This window comes from Danio aesculapii, chromosome 5 (genome assembly GCF_903798145.1).
Source record: "Danio aesculapii chromosome 5, fDanAes4.1, whole genome shotgun sequence".
Taxonomy (NCBI): domain Eukaryota; kingdom Metazoa; phylum Chordata; class Actinopteri; order Cypriniformes; family Danionidae; genus Danio; species Danio aesculapii.
Window position 1 is genome coordinate 55,046,483 of NC_079439.1, and position 17,069 is coordinate 55,063,551.

Consider the following 17,069-nt stretch of genomic DNA (forward strand, 5'->3'; position numbering starts at 1 on the left):
GTATGTCTTTAAAAACTGAAAAAGTACTGCTGATGATACTAACTAACTTTGCCATCTGAACAAACATAAACAAAGCACATTGATTGCACACTTACCAAATCAATAGAGACAGGATAATCAACACTAACTGGAACCGCATCTTTTTTTAAAAGAAGATGAGTGCCAAATCCAGATTTTACCATATCCAGATTTGAAAAGTTCTCAAGTAAAAAAATCCTTACTAATATATTTTTGTATCATGTTAGCAGATCACTATAATCCACACATGTGGGTCCACATGCGAGGTGTGCACTTGTGGAAACAAAATCTTCATTGCGGCACATTAATAAAAACGACCCATGTCTCCGAACAATTCTTTTTCTTCCACTTGTTTTAATTAGGGTTGGCAACACAATGTGGCGTCTCTCTGCTGTCTGAACACTGTAACAGGTAAAAACAGTCTTCGAAGCTATGTATATCATGCACATTAATGAAGTTGCATCTCATTCACAATAGAGCACGCTGACTGGTTCGAACCAAGTCGATGAAAACTCAAAAGCGTCATGTTGTACCGGCCGGTACATACATCCAGTTTCCGCGCTAGAATTTACACAATGAACTAAAATGAAACTGTATTAGCTTCACGAGGGAGAGCGGAATGTTGCCTCTTGGAGTTAACCCGATGAAAAAAGTTTGTTTTGGTAATCTTCAATCAAAGTCTGAACATTTGCTTCCACATTTGAAGTGGCGATCCATTTCTGTTGATGTCAGTTTGATGACTTCAGCCTCACTATTGTTAACTATTCTTATTACTTAATGCAGAATTATTATACAGTAGAAAAGTCAGACTACAGTGTTTATTACAAATGTAACATAAAAAGCCTTCATCTTGTACTGATAAATAATGCCTGTTTCATTTCTTTATGATGGGAACATAAGACAGAATCTTTCCAAAAACTCAATCAGTCAAAGGGATTACTGCAGTTAATTGGTATAAACTTCTTATTTATGGCATAGAGCATGCACAAACAGTTCTCTTCAGTTTTTCTACATTTGTACTTGTAACCTTCAAGCCAAACAGAGACTTTTTATCAGCAAAACTAAACAGGAATGTCATAAGCAACCTCATGTTCTGCTTTGCCGCTCTGTCTACGTATCCTCATATTCACACTCCAGCTCAGTGCCTCCCCTGAGCCTGCTAAAAAAGACAAACACGTCAATAAATGGAGAAATGAACACGTCCCCCCCTGGAATGAAGTGTGTGCATTGGTGAGGTGGTAACGCTATGCACACAGATGCACCGCAGTCTGCCAGGCTGCTGATAATGTTGGTAAATGGCGAGTGAGGGGGCGGATGCTGTTTGCGCGGTTTGTGCATGCGGCTCAAGTATGTCTCGCTCTGTCACGCCATCATATGGAGCAGGATGCTGAGTAACCATAGCTATATTGCCATGCTTTAAATAGATTTGTGATATTATTGAGTTTTGATGAGAACTGGCATTGACTAAACCTATATTCACCCAACTTGGTAGATGAAATGAATTGGATTTGTTTGAATGTTTCTTGGTATTTCTGCAGTGAGCAATCAAATATCCTCCAAACTAAACTAGTATTGACTATGTTGACAGTCTGGTTTGCTGTTTTTATGAATTCAAACTTATAGTGAAATATTAAATATGTAAAATATAAAGGCACAGAAGACCTGTAACCTGCTTTTATCTCCATCTGTCATTAGTCTTCAATGAAATATGGATTTTTATTGCAGTTATCAGGTCATGCTATTGAAAATACACATGCTATTTGTAGGGTAGGATGTGTAAATATTTGTATTGAACCATTGAGAACAAGGATTTCGGTTCTGAATGCATTACAAACCTTTATCAGTTCACTATATTATTTGGAAAATAAATATTTGAAAAGAGCTGCAAGTTTGTGAAATATAATGTTCTTTGTCTCACTGTAAAATGGTTTAATATTTATCTAGTTTTTTCAAACTTTCTAAGTGCTTGAAAATGAAATTGTGTTGCTTTGTAATAATTTATGTAATCACGTAAATAGGTAATAATAATAATAATAATCATTAACTATCTAAAATACAAAAATATAATTACCATAAAATTAAAACTCTGGCGGCAGCATGTGAGGCATCCTAAGCAGTGGGAGAAGATAAAATGGATGACGATTATACTGCTTTATGAGTAAACAATGCATGAAATTAAAATTAAATTAAATTAATGATGAAAGATGATACATTTATTATACAATTGAATTACATTTAAGAGAGAAAATGACAGAAATTCAATGCTGGGTTTTGTCAAACATGCCATCATAAATGTTCCTCGAAAAACTATATTGTAGAATGCTTTAACAGATAGCATCTGAAATATTGTCTATTGATATACAGTATTTACACTTCTCAATTCTGTAAACTAACTGTAGTATGTTTCACTATTAAAAAAAGTTTTAAACATCACTTCTTTAAAGTGTGTGTTTCCTGAATGCAGACAGAATGTAAATAAAGGAATATGGCTCTGCCATTATTAGTGAGTACTATACTATTAAAGAGTACTATCTGTAACTCAATAGATTCCTTGACATCATTTAAATTTAGATTTTACCTGATGCTTTTTTCAACAGTGACTTCAACAGGGGTAAACTAATTATTATAGAGGCATGTGTGCTAGGCATTAGACGTTAACATTTTTCAATGTACTGTATACCGTGTTTTAGAAAAAAAAAAGGTTTTAAAACAGCCAAAATTTTCTGCTATACCGTTCCTACGGTATATGTACGGTATATATTTTTTGTTTTTAGGACAACATCTCTAGAAGAAAAGATGTCCAAAGAATTGTAAAGAAATCAGTGTTTTTGAAACTAATGAAGACAGCAGAAGTCAGTGATTCATTTAAATTATTTAACCTGACATGTTTACTGTTCCAAAATATTTTAAATGTTTCTCAAAATAAAATATATTGTCTTTAAAGGGGAAGGGATATTTTAGAGCAGGAACCACAATACCATGAAACTGTGAAGTCATCATACCGCCAGAATCTTACGGCCCATGCCTAATGTGTGCTTGGCTGGTTACAGAAAGTTTCAGTCATAATTTTGAATGGTCCAAGCTAGAAACGGGAAGGACTAAGGAAAAGTGAACGCATATAGAAGAGGGTATTTTTATTCAGTTGGATGCTCACAGAAGTGGTGAGTGTTCTGCTATCTCTTTAATATTGTCAGGGTTTGGTTGGTTGGGTCTTTCCACCAACATGGAACCATAAATGAAAGTGATCTGGATTGTGCTGTGTGTGATAGTGTCACTCACTGTTTTGTGGAAGGTATTAGAAGGGTGCAAAGCCCATGGTTGTTCTTTATGTGAGCATCAATGTCATTTGATGCAAGCTGCTACCAGTAGCAGAGAGATAAAGAGAGCTGTGGTGTAGACTTTCTTGCGTCCATTGAAGACCAGTCGCGCTGCTTTGTTTCTAAATCAGTTGTATGTGATTGACTATCCTAGAAGTAGTGCCAGAACAGGTTTGAAATATACCAGCCTAGAAATTACAGAAATTATGCTCTCTTCAGAAAGGCGTAATATTTTTGGTGTTGTGTAAACCTGCATGATCAAGTTGTCTTTGCAACATGTTCAGCTTTTATTTTATAAAAAATTTCTGACCAAACTCAACAGGATAATAGGTTGGTGAAGCTAGCTGGATGGTGCTCTTCTTTCCATGAAGGTGATTTTACAGAATAGACCATGTGCCTTTGCTGGTTATTTATCCTTGTTAATCCTGAAACATCATTCTGATCAGATTTAATGATTTTAGTTTAAGTTATGAATGGGGTAAGATTTTGTAATTGATCTTGGGTTTTTGCAGATGCTTTAAATGAAGTGAAAGTTTACAAGTCATATTAAATAGTTATTATAATACAATAAATTTGTAGGATATGCACTGCTCTCTCATTTGAAGATCTAAGCTGAGCATTATACTTGGAGTTGAACAGACTTTTTAAAAAAATTGTCATAATTTTGATCTCTTGTGTCTGGATTTTTATCTTTTTATATTTAATCTGTAAATTGAATCTGAATTTATAAGCAATCAAATGAATCTTTATCAACAAACTACATCTTTAAATTGACACACCGTCAGGGCTCTGTGAACTTGCCTTTGCGAAGCAGCATTTTCTGTATGTACGTACATCAAAAGCAAGTATAAAATCGCTGTTTGGAGCTTATGTAGGCCGACAGTTCAAAATTAATGTTTAACTGAATAAACAGTTAGTAAACACAAGTACATCTTATTAAACATAATTTATTTTCATCACCAATTATCATAGTAGAACATAGTTTCTCAAGCAGTTTGTGATGCATTTTGGAAACAGGAGATGAGCCCCTGGTCTAATGCGTCACCTGGCTTGAGAAACCCATTCTCAAATACTTGCTATTTGGGTAGCACACATATTCTGAATTTAAATGAGTCCTATTAATCTAGATTAATTTCAAGATTAATCTACATTAAAAGAATTTATTCATACCCACCTATTTACCTATATATATATATATATATATATATGCATATTTACACAGCAGTTATAATTGCATGAATTATGTTAAGACATATCTTACTGCTAGTTGAGCAGTTAATTCAGCTCACTGGTTTAAAATCTTAAATAGTTTATCATCCTTCAAAAGGGCTGTTTTTTGAGGAACAAAACACTGTTGATCAGAGATCCATGTTCAAGATTCTTTACTTTGACAGGACCGAAACAAAACATTGTATGTTGTGTGTATGAAACACTCTTGATTGTGTTATAATCTCTATATCATAGGGATATGTTGTAAATACGCTCACTTTATTACGTACACATGTCCAACTGCTTGGTAACGCAAATTTCTAATCAGCCAATAACATGGCAGCAACTCAATGCATTTATGCATGTAGACATCTGGTTTCGGAATATAGAAAAAAAAAACAAGCCTTTATTCATTTTTGTTTTCTGGTGATTTTACTTTTTGAAATTCGAAATAAAAATGAAAATTAAATAATTTTTTGAATTTTGCTTTTCTGTTTTTCACTATGAAAAAAAACACCTCGTATTTCAATATTCGTTTTTGAATTTGAAAACGAAAATCAAAAAACGGGTCGTTTTTCATTTTTAAATATCCGTTGCTAAAATGAAAATCCAACGACCAAAAGATACACACCCTCAAAACCCAATTTTTTAAATAAAAAATATGACAAACTGTTTATATCCAGTCGCATATGGTCCGTGTACGTTGCGTTCATTCAAATTTTGATTTTAAACGAAATTTTAAAAACGAGGAAACGGCCGTATTTCGTTTTTTCATTTGCCCACATAAATAATTGATTTTGGCTCGAATTTCATTTTTTGATTCAGTTTAGGAAAACGGATAAATGACTTTAAAATTCATTATCCACATGTAGGCGGTTCTGAAACGCCCATTTCCTCTGATTGGTCAACTAAATCTGAGCTCGTGACGTCGCCCTCAAAATAATAGTCCTGTAGTCCTCTGTGGATCAGCACCCTGGCATTTAATTATTATATATATAAAAATAGTGAACTTGACATTTGCTCTTCATGAGAAAATTATGTTAAAGTGCTACAGCGGACCCAGTTCCATGTTGCACATATAAATATTGCATGTAGGCTACTGTTCGGTGCTGCCAACTGTTTGCATTTTATTTGATGCATTTACTATTGCATGAAATAATAAACAAAAGGGAAGTGCGTTCATAAAGCGCTTGATGTGCACAGAAATCCGCACACTATTCTAAATTAGGTTCTCTTTAACCTAATTCGGCTTAAATTGTAGAAAATCTTTAAAATGACAGGACTATAATCAAGCCTTTTTCATTTGGAGAATTAGAGTTATTAATAGCTCAGTCCTTATTAATGATCAATTAATAAAATACATCATTTCCAGATCTACTGAAGAACAAGACGAATGTGCAATAACAATTTTTATACTTTATAGTTTTACAGTGCATGCGTCAAAGATGTAGTCATTGATGTAAGCCTGCTAACTGATCAAATGACAGAATATGTAAACTTAGTTTATATATATAATTAAATAATAATAATTAAAAGCCTGGGTGCTGGTCCACAGAGGGCTCTTATTTTGAGGGCGACGTCACAAGCTCAGATTTGGTTGACCAATGGGCGTTTCAGCACCGCCTACATGTGCATAATGAATTTTGAAGACGTTTATCCATTTTTCTACCCTAAATTAAAAAAACGAAAATCGAGCCAAAGTTATTTTTTTTTTGTTTTTAGTGAGCAAACGAAAAACGGAAAAACGGTCGTTTTCTTCATTTTCCTTTTTTTGTTTGACAAGGGATATGGATTGGATGGAAGATACCCTGATTACCCTGATACCCTGATTAAAATCTCTATTAATGTGTATATATCTCAATATAAGCATCACAGCTTTTTTTGTCAGTCAGACCTGTTTCCAGGCAGGCTGGTTAAGATTGCTGAACATACCCCTTCTAAATATCATGTATATTTAAACCAATCAGAGGACAACTTCAAATCTGCTGAAGTCTTGCCAAAAAAGAGTGGCATATACATCCAATGTTTAACTTTGGGTGTGTTGATGGTGCAGACAAAAACTAGGGATGCACCGATACCACATTTTTACAAACCGATACGAGTATGAGTATTTTAATTTGTGTACTCGCCGATACCGAGTACCGATACTGATACTTAATAGATTTGGTTTCAATGAAGTTTATTTGTTTATTTTCCTATAGCAAGGATGAACATGAAAATCTTTTAACAGAAGGCTGTTCCAAGATAATATATTTACACACATTGTTGATAACCCTGCGAATCCAGACCTTATCTACTAGTGATTAAGCATGGACATTTACTAGTAAAGGACTCGTTATCCATGCGCTTATGCGTCCATGACTTCACACATTACACATTATCTCTTGGCATTGCATATTGGGGATGCATAAACCCCTGTTATGTGCAATTATTTCATATTCACGACTCCTGTCCTTAATCCGCTTGTCAGGTAATCAAAATGTCGGCTACTTGATGTTTAACTATGGGTGGGTCGCCAGTGGATAAGATCAATAGCCATAAATATGCAATTTTATTTACATTTAACAATGTTTAATAATAAATAATCTTATTTTTTATTAAAACAAAAGTGATTTAGCACTGACAAGCCAACTGCACAGAAACAAGCAACCATCGCGGCAACCTCAGTGAGCACTTTTTCCGAAGTTCAGCTCTTCTTATTTTCACTTGATTATTATGCGTTTAATGTTAAAAAAGCAATAATGAATCAGCCTACAAGAGTGTTGTGTGTGTGTGTGTGTGTGTGCGTCTTTTATCACTGAAGCCGCTCTCTTCAAAAAACTAAAGTTGCTTCGTCTGTCTGTCAATATTTCGGCTTTTATTCGAATGAAAAGTTAGTTTAGATGAGCCAATATTCGAAAATTGCAGTAAAGTAACAGTGATGTACGGCCACACATCGAATCTGAGGTGTGATCTCATCTCTCTCTCACTGTCACCCAGACACAGACATTGATACGTATAGACGCCACCCAAGTCAAGTCGCAAAACTGAGGCTGGTGCCAGCTGATAGGTATAGCTGAAGACTTTGCTAAATCTGTTAAAATACAGCACTGAAATTAACAGGCATAAATGTCTTCGAGCCAAAAAGTCTATTTGTAGGATATCTGTATAAACACAATCAGAGCCAATGTTATGTAGATGTTGTGTCGCCTAATAATTATATTAATTCTAATAAAATGAAAATCAAGATAAACAATTCACTGCATTTTTCATTTGATTAATAAATATACGGAAACGAAAAATCAAAGGATGGCTAGTTTGTATTAATGTGTTTTAATATTATAAAAAATATGTTCAGCCTATTTAAGCTTAACGGTTATACTCCGCCAATAGGCAAGCCATTCAAAAATTATTATTTTACTGTGTACTGCGTTATAATGTATATTTTACAATAAAAACTAAATGTAGCATGTCTCGCTGTCATTTAAATCATGCAATTCATAACACACCACAGCTGTAGGCCTATAGTCTATGCAGTGTGTAAACTTACAGGGTGGTGTTGGTTACTGCGCACCATGTTATTGAACGGCAATATCTCTGAGGGAGATTATGTTACCCAATAGCCTATATTAACGAGAGATTTTAAAAATAAAAGGCATTTTAAAATAAGAACAAGCAACAAATAAAGCTGGTCCTGTGGATTTCAGCACCTGTTATCTTGCCAGTGTGCTGTGTAGTGTGTGTATAGCGCTCTTATGTAGCGCATCCAACACAATCTCATGGCAATTCGTAACTTTTTGATTTAGTGGCTAATTCGTACAATCTAATTCGTCCATTTTCGTACGATTTGCTCATCCCCCAATGACGGTTGGGTTTAGGGGTGGGGTTAGGTGCCACGCCTCCTTTTTAAAATCGTACAATTTCATACGACTGAACTTGTACGAATTAGCCACGGAACTGACAAAACATAAAATATTTACGTTTTCTCGTGAGATCAGGCTGGCGCATCTCTACTGCCGGCTGGTGAGAGAGAGAGAGAGAGAGAGAGCGCGCGAAAAAAGCTCAAAGCCAAAAGCAAGATCATATCGTTATAAATATTCCATTAACAGTACTTATATAATATACATTATTTATACAAATATTTATACATTTACATGAAATGTTTATTGAGATTGTGTGATCTGTATAGGCTGTCTGATCTTTACAGAAGCTGTAAACTGACATGCGCACGGTGACGGCAGTGATATTCAGCTCTGTCAAGAAGCTTTTATTTAGCCTGTAGTCTTTAGATTTTTACATAATGTTCCATTATTTAAAATTTCTTTTATTTTTTATTTATAGTTCAGAAATAAAATGAGTGCTAGCTTCTTTACCTGTGATCATTTTGCAAGGATCATATTTCATATTCGGTTTATTCTTCAGTAGCCTAAAGATTCGTTAATAATTTATTTTATAAATGGATTGTTTATAAGGACTAAGCTAATAATATATAATACATTAGGCTAATTATTACATTAAGACATTGAGGTCAGGTAGGACAACAAATCGCATCCATGTATAGTGAATTACTGTTGAGTGGTATCGGTGTGTGGTATCGGCCTTTCATGTCCAATACAAGTACGAGTATTTTAACTAAGTATCAACCCGATACCCGATACTGGTATTGGTATCGGTGCATCCCTAGCAAAAACATAAAAATATGCCAGCACTGGTTGTATTAAGTCAAGTCAGCTTTATGTCTAAAACTCTATTTACAATGTAGACTCTCTCAAAGCCACTTTATATAAATAAAAACAAGAAAATCCACACTAATATTTCAGATTATTGCACTTATTCAGCATATCAGGAGAGCAGAGTAGTGTTAGGATGCTGAGTAGTGCAGCAGAGTAGTGTTAGGATGCTGGTTTAATTCTAGTTAGATTGGAACTGATTCAGTTCAGTTTAATACAAATGTCACTGTTTATGTGGAGCAGCTCCACCGTACCAAACCAAGCAAGACAGACGTGATAGTGGCTATGACCCAAAACTTCAAACCAGGCAAGAGCTGCAGTATAAAAGGCATCGGTGGCCTTGAACTTCATCTATGTCACCCAGAACCACTTTAGCTTTGTAGAATACGCTTTCATGAATGTGTTCAAAGGTGTACAGAAATTACACAGTCATCTTTAAAATCTGCTTAGACGTGATTATCTTCCTTTTCTGTGTGTTTTCACAGGTGAGGTGCATGACGCTGTTTGTGACCCACTACCCTCCTTTGTGTGAGCTGGAGCGTTTGTACCCACAGCATGTGGGGAATTACCACATGGCTTTCCTGCTCAATGAGCCAGAGAGCACTTCTGATGGTGTGTATGCATACATCTACCTGTGCACATTCATAGTCAGTTAAATTAGCTTTTAGAGTTAGGAATGGGCTACACATAACCCTAATCCTTACTCAAATATATTATTCACACTCACATGTTATTATATTGGGCTACATATTCCTAATTACACTATTTTTCAGTAGTGTGGTATCAGGCTTATAAGATTTATTTACAGACATTTTAATGTTTTCAATGTGTTTTGAGGTGTTTATTGGATCAGTAATGCAATAAATAGAGGAAGAAATACAGAAAAAAAGTTCATATTATGCAGTATTTCAATTTTAAATTAATGTTGTCTTATTTAATGTATTTTAAATTGTAATTTATTCCAATTATTAAGGTAGCAGCAGTTATTAACTTTGATTATGATACATTTCTCAAACAGCTAATCATCATAAAAGTCCAAAATTAAACAAAAAGTGCTAAGGGGTAGCTTAAATGATGTGTCGGTGCTCTTTGGGTAAGGGATTCATCAGAATAAACAGCAAAAGTCAGTCCAAGGCACTCAAAAAATGTGGAAAAAATATTAAAATGCCTTTATTGACATGGCTATTCCTTGTTATCCTGATGAAAGTAAGCTAATCATCATAGTTGAATGATTTCTGAAGGATCCTGAGACACTAAAGACTGCAGTAATGTTTCTAAAAATTCAGCTTTAATTGAGAGAATTCAATAAATTTAGTCACATTATTTTTTACAATATTACTGTTTATATTGTAGTTTTGATCAAATAAATGCCCCATTAGTTAGCAAAAAACAAATTTAAATATATATTTTCAAATCTTTGAACTGCAATGTTTCTACAAATTAGGCATGTAGCCAAGGGCGTGGTGGGGGTTTGGGTTGTCGGGAGGTTCAAAAGACCCACCCCCCTTTTGACAGAGTATAGAATATGACCCCTATATGAGCTCGTTTGTTCCATTTTTAACAGTATGCCATTCTTATTTGTGAAAATATCCAAAAGAAGAAGGCTTTAAGAAGAGTAACCAATAAAATAAGCAACAAAAGAAGGCTTTTATTATTTAAATGGACAAATTCTGACTGAGGAAAATAGGGTTGGGTCAATAGACGATGCCATCGTCCATCGCTGATGACTGATAGACATCTTGATGCTGAGCCGGAATCGCGATCCTCCACCCCACCCATGTCGCTGCAACCCACTTGCGAAAGGTACACATTTAGACCTCGTTTACACTAATACGTCTTAGTCTTAAAATGACATTTTAGAACATTTCCACGTCCACACTGGCGTTTCATCTAGCATTTCTGTAACGCCCTCCTTCCACACTATATTGCTGAAAACGCACATCACGTGACCACCCACACACACACACACAAACGCACACACACTGTCATGCACTGAAGCATACGCGCACACCTGAGCTCCAGCAGTCTTTAACACAAAACCCCAGAGAGCAGTGCCATCGGACAATTTATCAAGGATGTACCACTGGATCGCGTCTCACTATAGTTGTTAAACATAATATTTAATTAATCTTGTCTCTATCTAACAACTCTTCAGTCTTTTGAATCTATCAGGTAATGTGTCACAGCGTCAGGACACTGCTTCAATCTTTCGCTTTCACGCTTGTACTTACTATACAAAAATCACAGATACTGTTGCTTGGTTGCTGTTGGTTGTGCACCTTTTTACCAACCAAGTCTGTCGACGCCATTATAACGTCACATCACTCTGCTTATTCATGCCAGAGTCCCGCGGAAAAAGTAATTGACAGATGGTAATTTGTGTGTATCTTTATTTATTTATTATTTGGTTATGGGTAAAACGAAGACCATGTGGGTCAGGTAGTTGAAACTGTAGGCTACAAATAATTAATTCATTATGAATTATTTGTAAATGAACATACATTTTTGTAAACAAAAAATAGTATAATGAGCATTTTGACAAAAATGTGAGAAGTATTTTTGTTGCATCAAAAATTGGGCGTCCCGAGTTTGAATCCCGGCTCGTGGCCCTTTCCCGATCCTAACCCCCTTCTCTCTCCCACTTCACTTCCTGTCAACCTACTGTTCTGTCACATAAAGGCAAAAATGGCAAAAATAAATCTTTAAAAAAAAAAAATTTTTAAGTGTGGTAATGATTATCATCTGACAAGCCAATTCAGCACAAATGAATGCTTAAAGAGCATATTGTAGGTTTATTCAAATCCACCCTGGTAACGTCATATTGGGGACTTATTTGACAGGCGCGCACTGTTTACAGTGAGGCAGAGTAGCATATAGCAGAAACGGTAGTTAGTTTTGGCGTAATTTATCATCATCGTGGTATATTATTGCATTTATGAGAACTGCAGAAACTCCAGCCTGTCAGCATATCAAGTCCACAAGTGTCCCGTTGCTATTTTGGTTCGTGAAATGGGATGAATCCGATAAGACTGAAAGCTGACACGAAAACGGCAAAAACACTCCTGGATCAGTCGGAGATGCAGCTCAATGAAAACGAGAACTGTACACGGTAAGACAACTGGTTTTTCTTTTATGTTTGTTAACTTTCAAGTCAGTAAGCATGATTATTTTTAGTAATTTGAAGCAACGCGATGTGGTTATGTTGGAGTAGCCTATAACACTCTATCTTTACCTCTATCTGGGAGACAGTGCTGCTGACCCGAAGCTGAAGGCTTTCTCTCCACGGGCCTCTTGCTTAACTGTGCTTTACTTTGGCTCACAGAGTAACCTCAACTAAGGTAAAGTTGATTTTATATTCGCACATTCGTTTAGTGACAGCTTGTGACACACTCTCTGTATTGTTTACCATGGTACTTTAAATATAATGACTGAAATCGCACGTAAATATGACTTAAAAACAACATTAGCACTATTAAACTGTGAGTGAACAATGTTGTACTTTGATAATCATTGACTAATATGATGTTATTATTAGGAATTAGCAAAGAATACTTTTCTGAAATTATGTTATTAGGGAGAAAGTCAGAATGTGTGAATATAAAACCAACTTTACCTCAATGTAACCACAGACTTTCACCTCGTTCATCGGGTAAATTATAATGACCCCTATCGTGAATTAATTATACATGGTATTATTTGATAACAAAAACTAGAAGGGCAAACAATTACTAGAATATTTTTATATAATGCAGGCAGGTAAACTCAGACACTATCTTTAATTTCCTTTTTTTTTAAATATTGGAAACATGTAACCATTGACTTCCATAGTATCTGTTTTTCCTACTATAGAAGTCAATGGTTACAGATTTTTAGCTTTCTTCAATATATCTTCTTTTGTGATCAAGAGAAGAAAGTCAATAAGGTTTGAAACCATTTGAGGGAGAGTAAAAAATATTCTGTCCTGTCAATGAGGAAAGGCACTTTTCATTCACATATGAGGAATATTCATCTTGTAGAAGAAAAATAAATAACATTTGAAAAATTGAAGTTTGTTCACACATGCGCGACTTATAATGGGGTACAATCTACTACTGTATATTTGTGAGATGGTTTGCAGTTCACCATCCAGGGGTCTGCAAATGTGGTTGGGTTTTCTGTATTAGGTTATATTTAAAATCATATGGTGAATTTAAAAAAAATACATTATTAATAAACATGACTTAACTTTTGCATTATTTCCCCAGCATATGTGCATCAGCTCTCACTGCGTGTCTGACGGTGGAATACTGGAGGTCATCACAGGCTCGACAAAAATGCAGAACTGTCCACTACATTTGCTTTCCTTTCTAGATCCTTTCAGCGGGTTTACAAGGATGAGGCTGTCGGCATTTTTTTACACCGCATTCGCAATTTAGCACACATTAAAGACATGATAGTGTGGTACCCACTTAAATGTTGGCCTACTTACTGAAAAAATATTTTAATACGGTTTACTTTTAAATGTGTCAGATGATATATTTTTCTTTCAGTATTATGCTTGTTACCTACTTATACACACACTCACACAGATACTTAGACATATATAAAGAGTAAAAATGTTGGGTATTAGCTCTGCTTATGATTTTGTGATATATAAATAAAACTTGAACTTGAGTTGCATTAGAATTTGAACTTGAATTAGAGTTGAAGTAAGATTTTATTTAACCATAAATGCAGATCAGATCTGTTGATCAAATCTTTGTAAATATTTTATACAGTAACAACTGTACTTGTATTTTTTATGGATTTTTGCCAAAATGCGATCCAATATGGATCATCTTTTACCCAATGAAAAAAAAAACTGACAAAAAGACACATATTTAAAACTTTATTTAAATTGTTTTAATATTTGATAGTCTTTTTATTTTAATACAAAAGCTCTGAATACCTTTTGTGTAATAAAAAGATTGTCAAGTACCTTGTTTACATGTTTCTGCATTATTCCAGACGTTCTGTGTTATTAGGGACCGAGCACCTACGGTGCGTAGGCCCTATTGTATCTGTAATGTTTTTTATTAGGGACCGAGCACCAAACGGTGCAAGGCCCTATTGGAATTGCTCCGTTTTTTATTATTATTATTATTATTATTATTCCGCCCCTAATCGGGGCACTTTTGAGGGTCTAAACGTGCTCGAAAACTCACGAAACTTTGCACACACATCAAACGCGGCGTAAATGCTTGGCTGATATGGGTCTCGGAAGTGGGCGTGGCAAAATGACTCGACAGCGCCACCTAGAAAATTGATACGGACAAGCCCCCGACACACGAATCACGCACATGCACGAAAATTGCCACACACCTCAAACATGCCAAGACCTACAAAAAAGTCTCAAGGACCGATATCTCAAACCCAACAGGAAGTCGGATATTTACAGCTTCCTGCGGTGAAAAAGTGGCGTTTTTGCCATTTCCAGGCGTTGCATTTTAACGAACTCCTCCTAGGAATTTCATCCGATCAACACCAAAATTGGGTTATGTCATCTAAAGGCCTTGGCGATGTTAAATTGCGAAGCTTTAGAGTTTTCGTTGATGGGCGTGTCCATGGCGGCCTCGCAAACTTTGACGACTCGCCACGAAATATCAAGTTGTTATAACTCAGGCATGCATTATCCGATCAGCCTCAAAATTCACACGTTTGATAACCGTCCTGACCTGAACACGTTCACATGCCAATATCCCGATACAGTTATAGCGCCACCTGCTGGCTACAGGAAATGACATGATTTTACATTGTAACAAACTCCTCCCACAAATTTGGTCATATCAGCACCAAATTTGAGTGGTGTCATCTGAAAGCAGTATCGATGATATATTGTGAAGGTCTAGAGTTTTTGTCGATGGGCGTGTCCGTGGCGTACTCGCAAACTTTGATGATTCGCCATGAAACATCAAGTCGTTATAACTCAGGCATGCATGATCCGATCTGCCTCAAAACTCACACATTTGATAAGTGTCCTGACCTGAACATGTTTACATGCCAATAACTTGATACAGTTATAGCGCCACCTGCTGGCAAACTTAAAATTGCCTATAACTCAGCCAAACAATATCCGATCTGCCTAAAACTTCACATGGTTGATAAGATTGCTCTCCTGAAGACATCTACATGCCAATTTTGAGTCACAGTCATAGCGCCACCTGGTGGCAACAGTAAAATTGCCTATAACTCAGCCAAACAATGTCCGATCTGCCTGAAAATTCACATGGTTGATTAAAATCCTCTCCTCAAGACATCTACATGCCAATCTTGAGTCACGGTCATAGCGCCACCTGCTGACAGGAGCAAGTATGGCATAAATCTGTGATTTTCTCAGATTTTTTTATGTATCGGCTTAAATTATTATTGTTCGCGGTTCTCTGTCGTCCTACGGCCACCGGGCGGCGGTGAGCCCGTGTGCGAGGTCCCTATCATCGCTGCTTGCAGCTTTAATTATTATTATTATTATTATTCCGCCCCTAATCGGGGCACTTTTGAGGGTCTAAACGTGCTCGAAAAGTCACGAAACTTTGCACACACATCAAACGCGGCGTAAATGGTCGGCTGATATGGGTCTCGGAAGTGGGCGTGGCAAAATGACTCGACAGCGCCACCTAGAAAATTGATACGGACAAGCCCCCGACACACGAATCACGCACATGCACGAAAATTGGCACACACCTCAAACATGCCAAGACCTACGAAAAAGTCTCAAGGAGCAATATCTCAAACCCAACAGGAAGTCGGATATTTACAGCTTCCTGCGGCGAAAAAGTGGCGTTTTTGCCATTTTCAGGCGTTGTATTTTAACGAACTCCTCCTAGGGATTTCATCCGATCGACACCAAAATTGGGTTATGTCATCTAAAGGCCTTGGCGATGTTAAATTGCGAAGCTTTAGAGTTTTCGTCGATGGGCGTGTCCGTGGCGGCCTCGCAAACTTTGACGACTCGCCACGAAACATCAAGTTGTTATAACTCAGGCATGCATTATCCGATCAGCCTCAAAATTCACAGGTTTGATAACCGTCCTGACCTGAACACGTTTACATGCCAATATCCCGATACAGTTATAGCGCCACCTGCTGGCTACAGGAAATGACATGATTTTACATTGTAACAAACTTCTCCCACAAATTTGGTCATATCAGCACCAAATTTGAGAGGTGTCCTCTGAACACTCTCGCGATGATATATTGTGAAGTTCCACAGTTTTCGTCGATGGGTGTGTCCGTGGCGGCCTCGCAAACTTTGATGGTTCGCCACGAAACAGGAAGTTGTTATAACTCAGGCATGCATGATCCGATCAGCCTCAAAACTCACACATTTGATCACCAACCTGACCTAAACACGCTTACATGCCAATATCCCGATACTGTTATAGCGCCACCTGCTGGCGCCACCTATAAAAATTAAACGGACAGGCCCCCGAGCTACGAATCTCGCACACGCACGAAACTTGGCACACACGTCAAACATGCCAAAACCTACGAAAAAGTCTCTTGGAGCGAAATCTCAAACCCAACAGGAAGTCGTATATTTTTAGCTTCCTGCGGCGAAAAAGTGGCGTTTTTGCCATTTCCAGGCGTTGTACTTTAACAAACTCCTCCTAGGGATTTCATCCGATCGACAACAAAATTGGGTTTTGTCATCTAAAGGCCTTGGCGATGTTAAATTGCGAAGCTTTAGAGTTTTACTCGATGGGCGTGTCCGTGGCGGCCTCGCAAACTTTGACGATTCGCCACAAAACATGAAGTCATTATACCTCAGGCATACATGATCCGATCTGCCTCAAAACTC

The 17,069-nt window shown here is 36.6% G+C and overlaps 1 protein-coding gene across 1 annotated transcript in view; it reads left to right on the forward strand.

The window, feature by feature from the left end:
* The window catches only part of LOC130229603 (DNA mismatch repair protein Msh3-like), a 160,911-nt gene that overhangs the window by 122,876 nt on the left and 20,966 nt on the right, over positions 1–17,069 (forward strand). Inside the window, 1 exon segment of the mRNA XM_056458491.1 lies at positions 9,739–9,865. Within this exon segment, the coding sequence (XP_056314466.1) occupies positions 9,739–9,865 (127 nt within the window).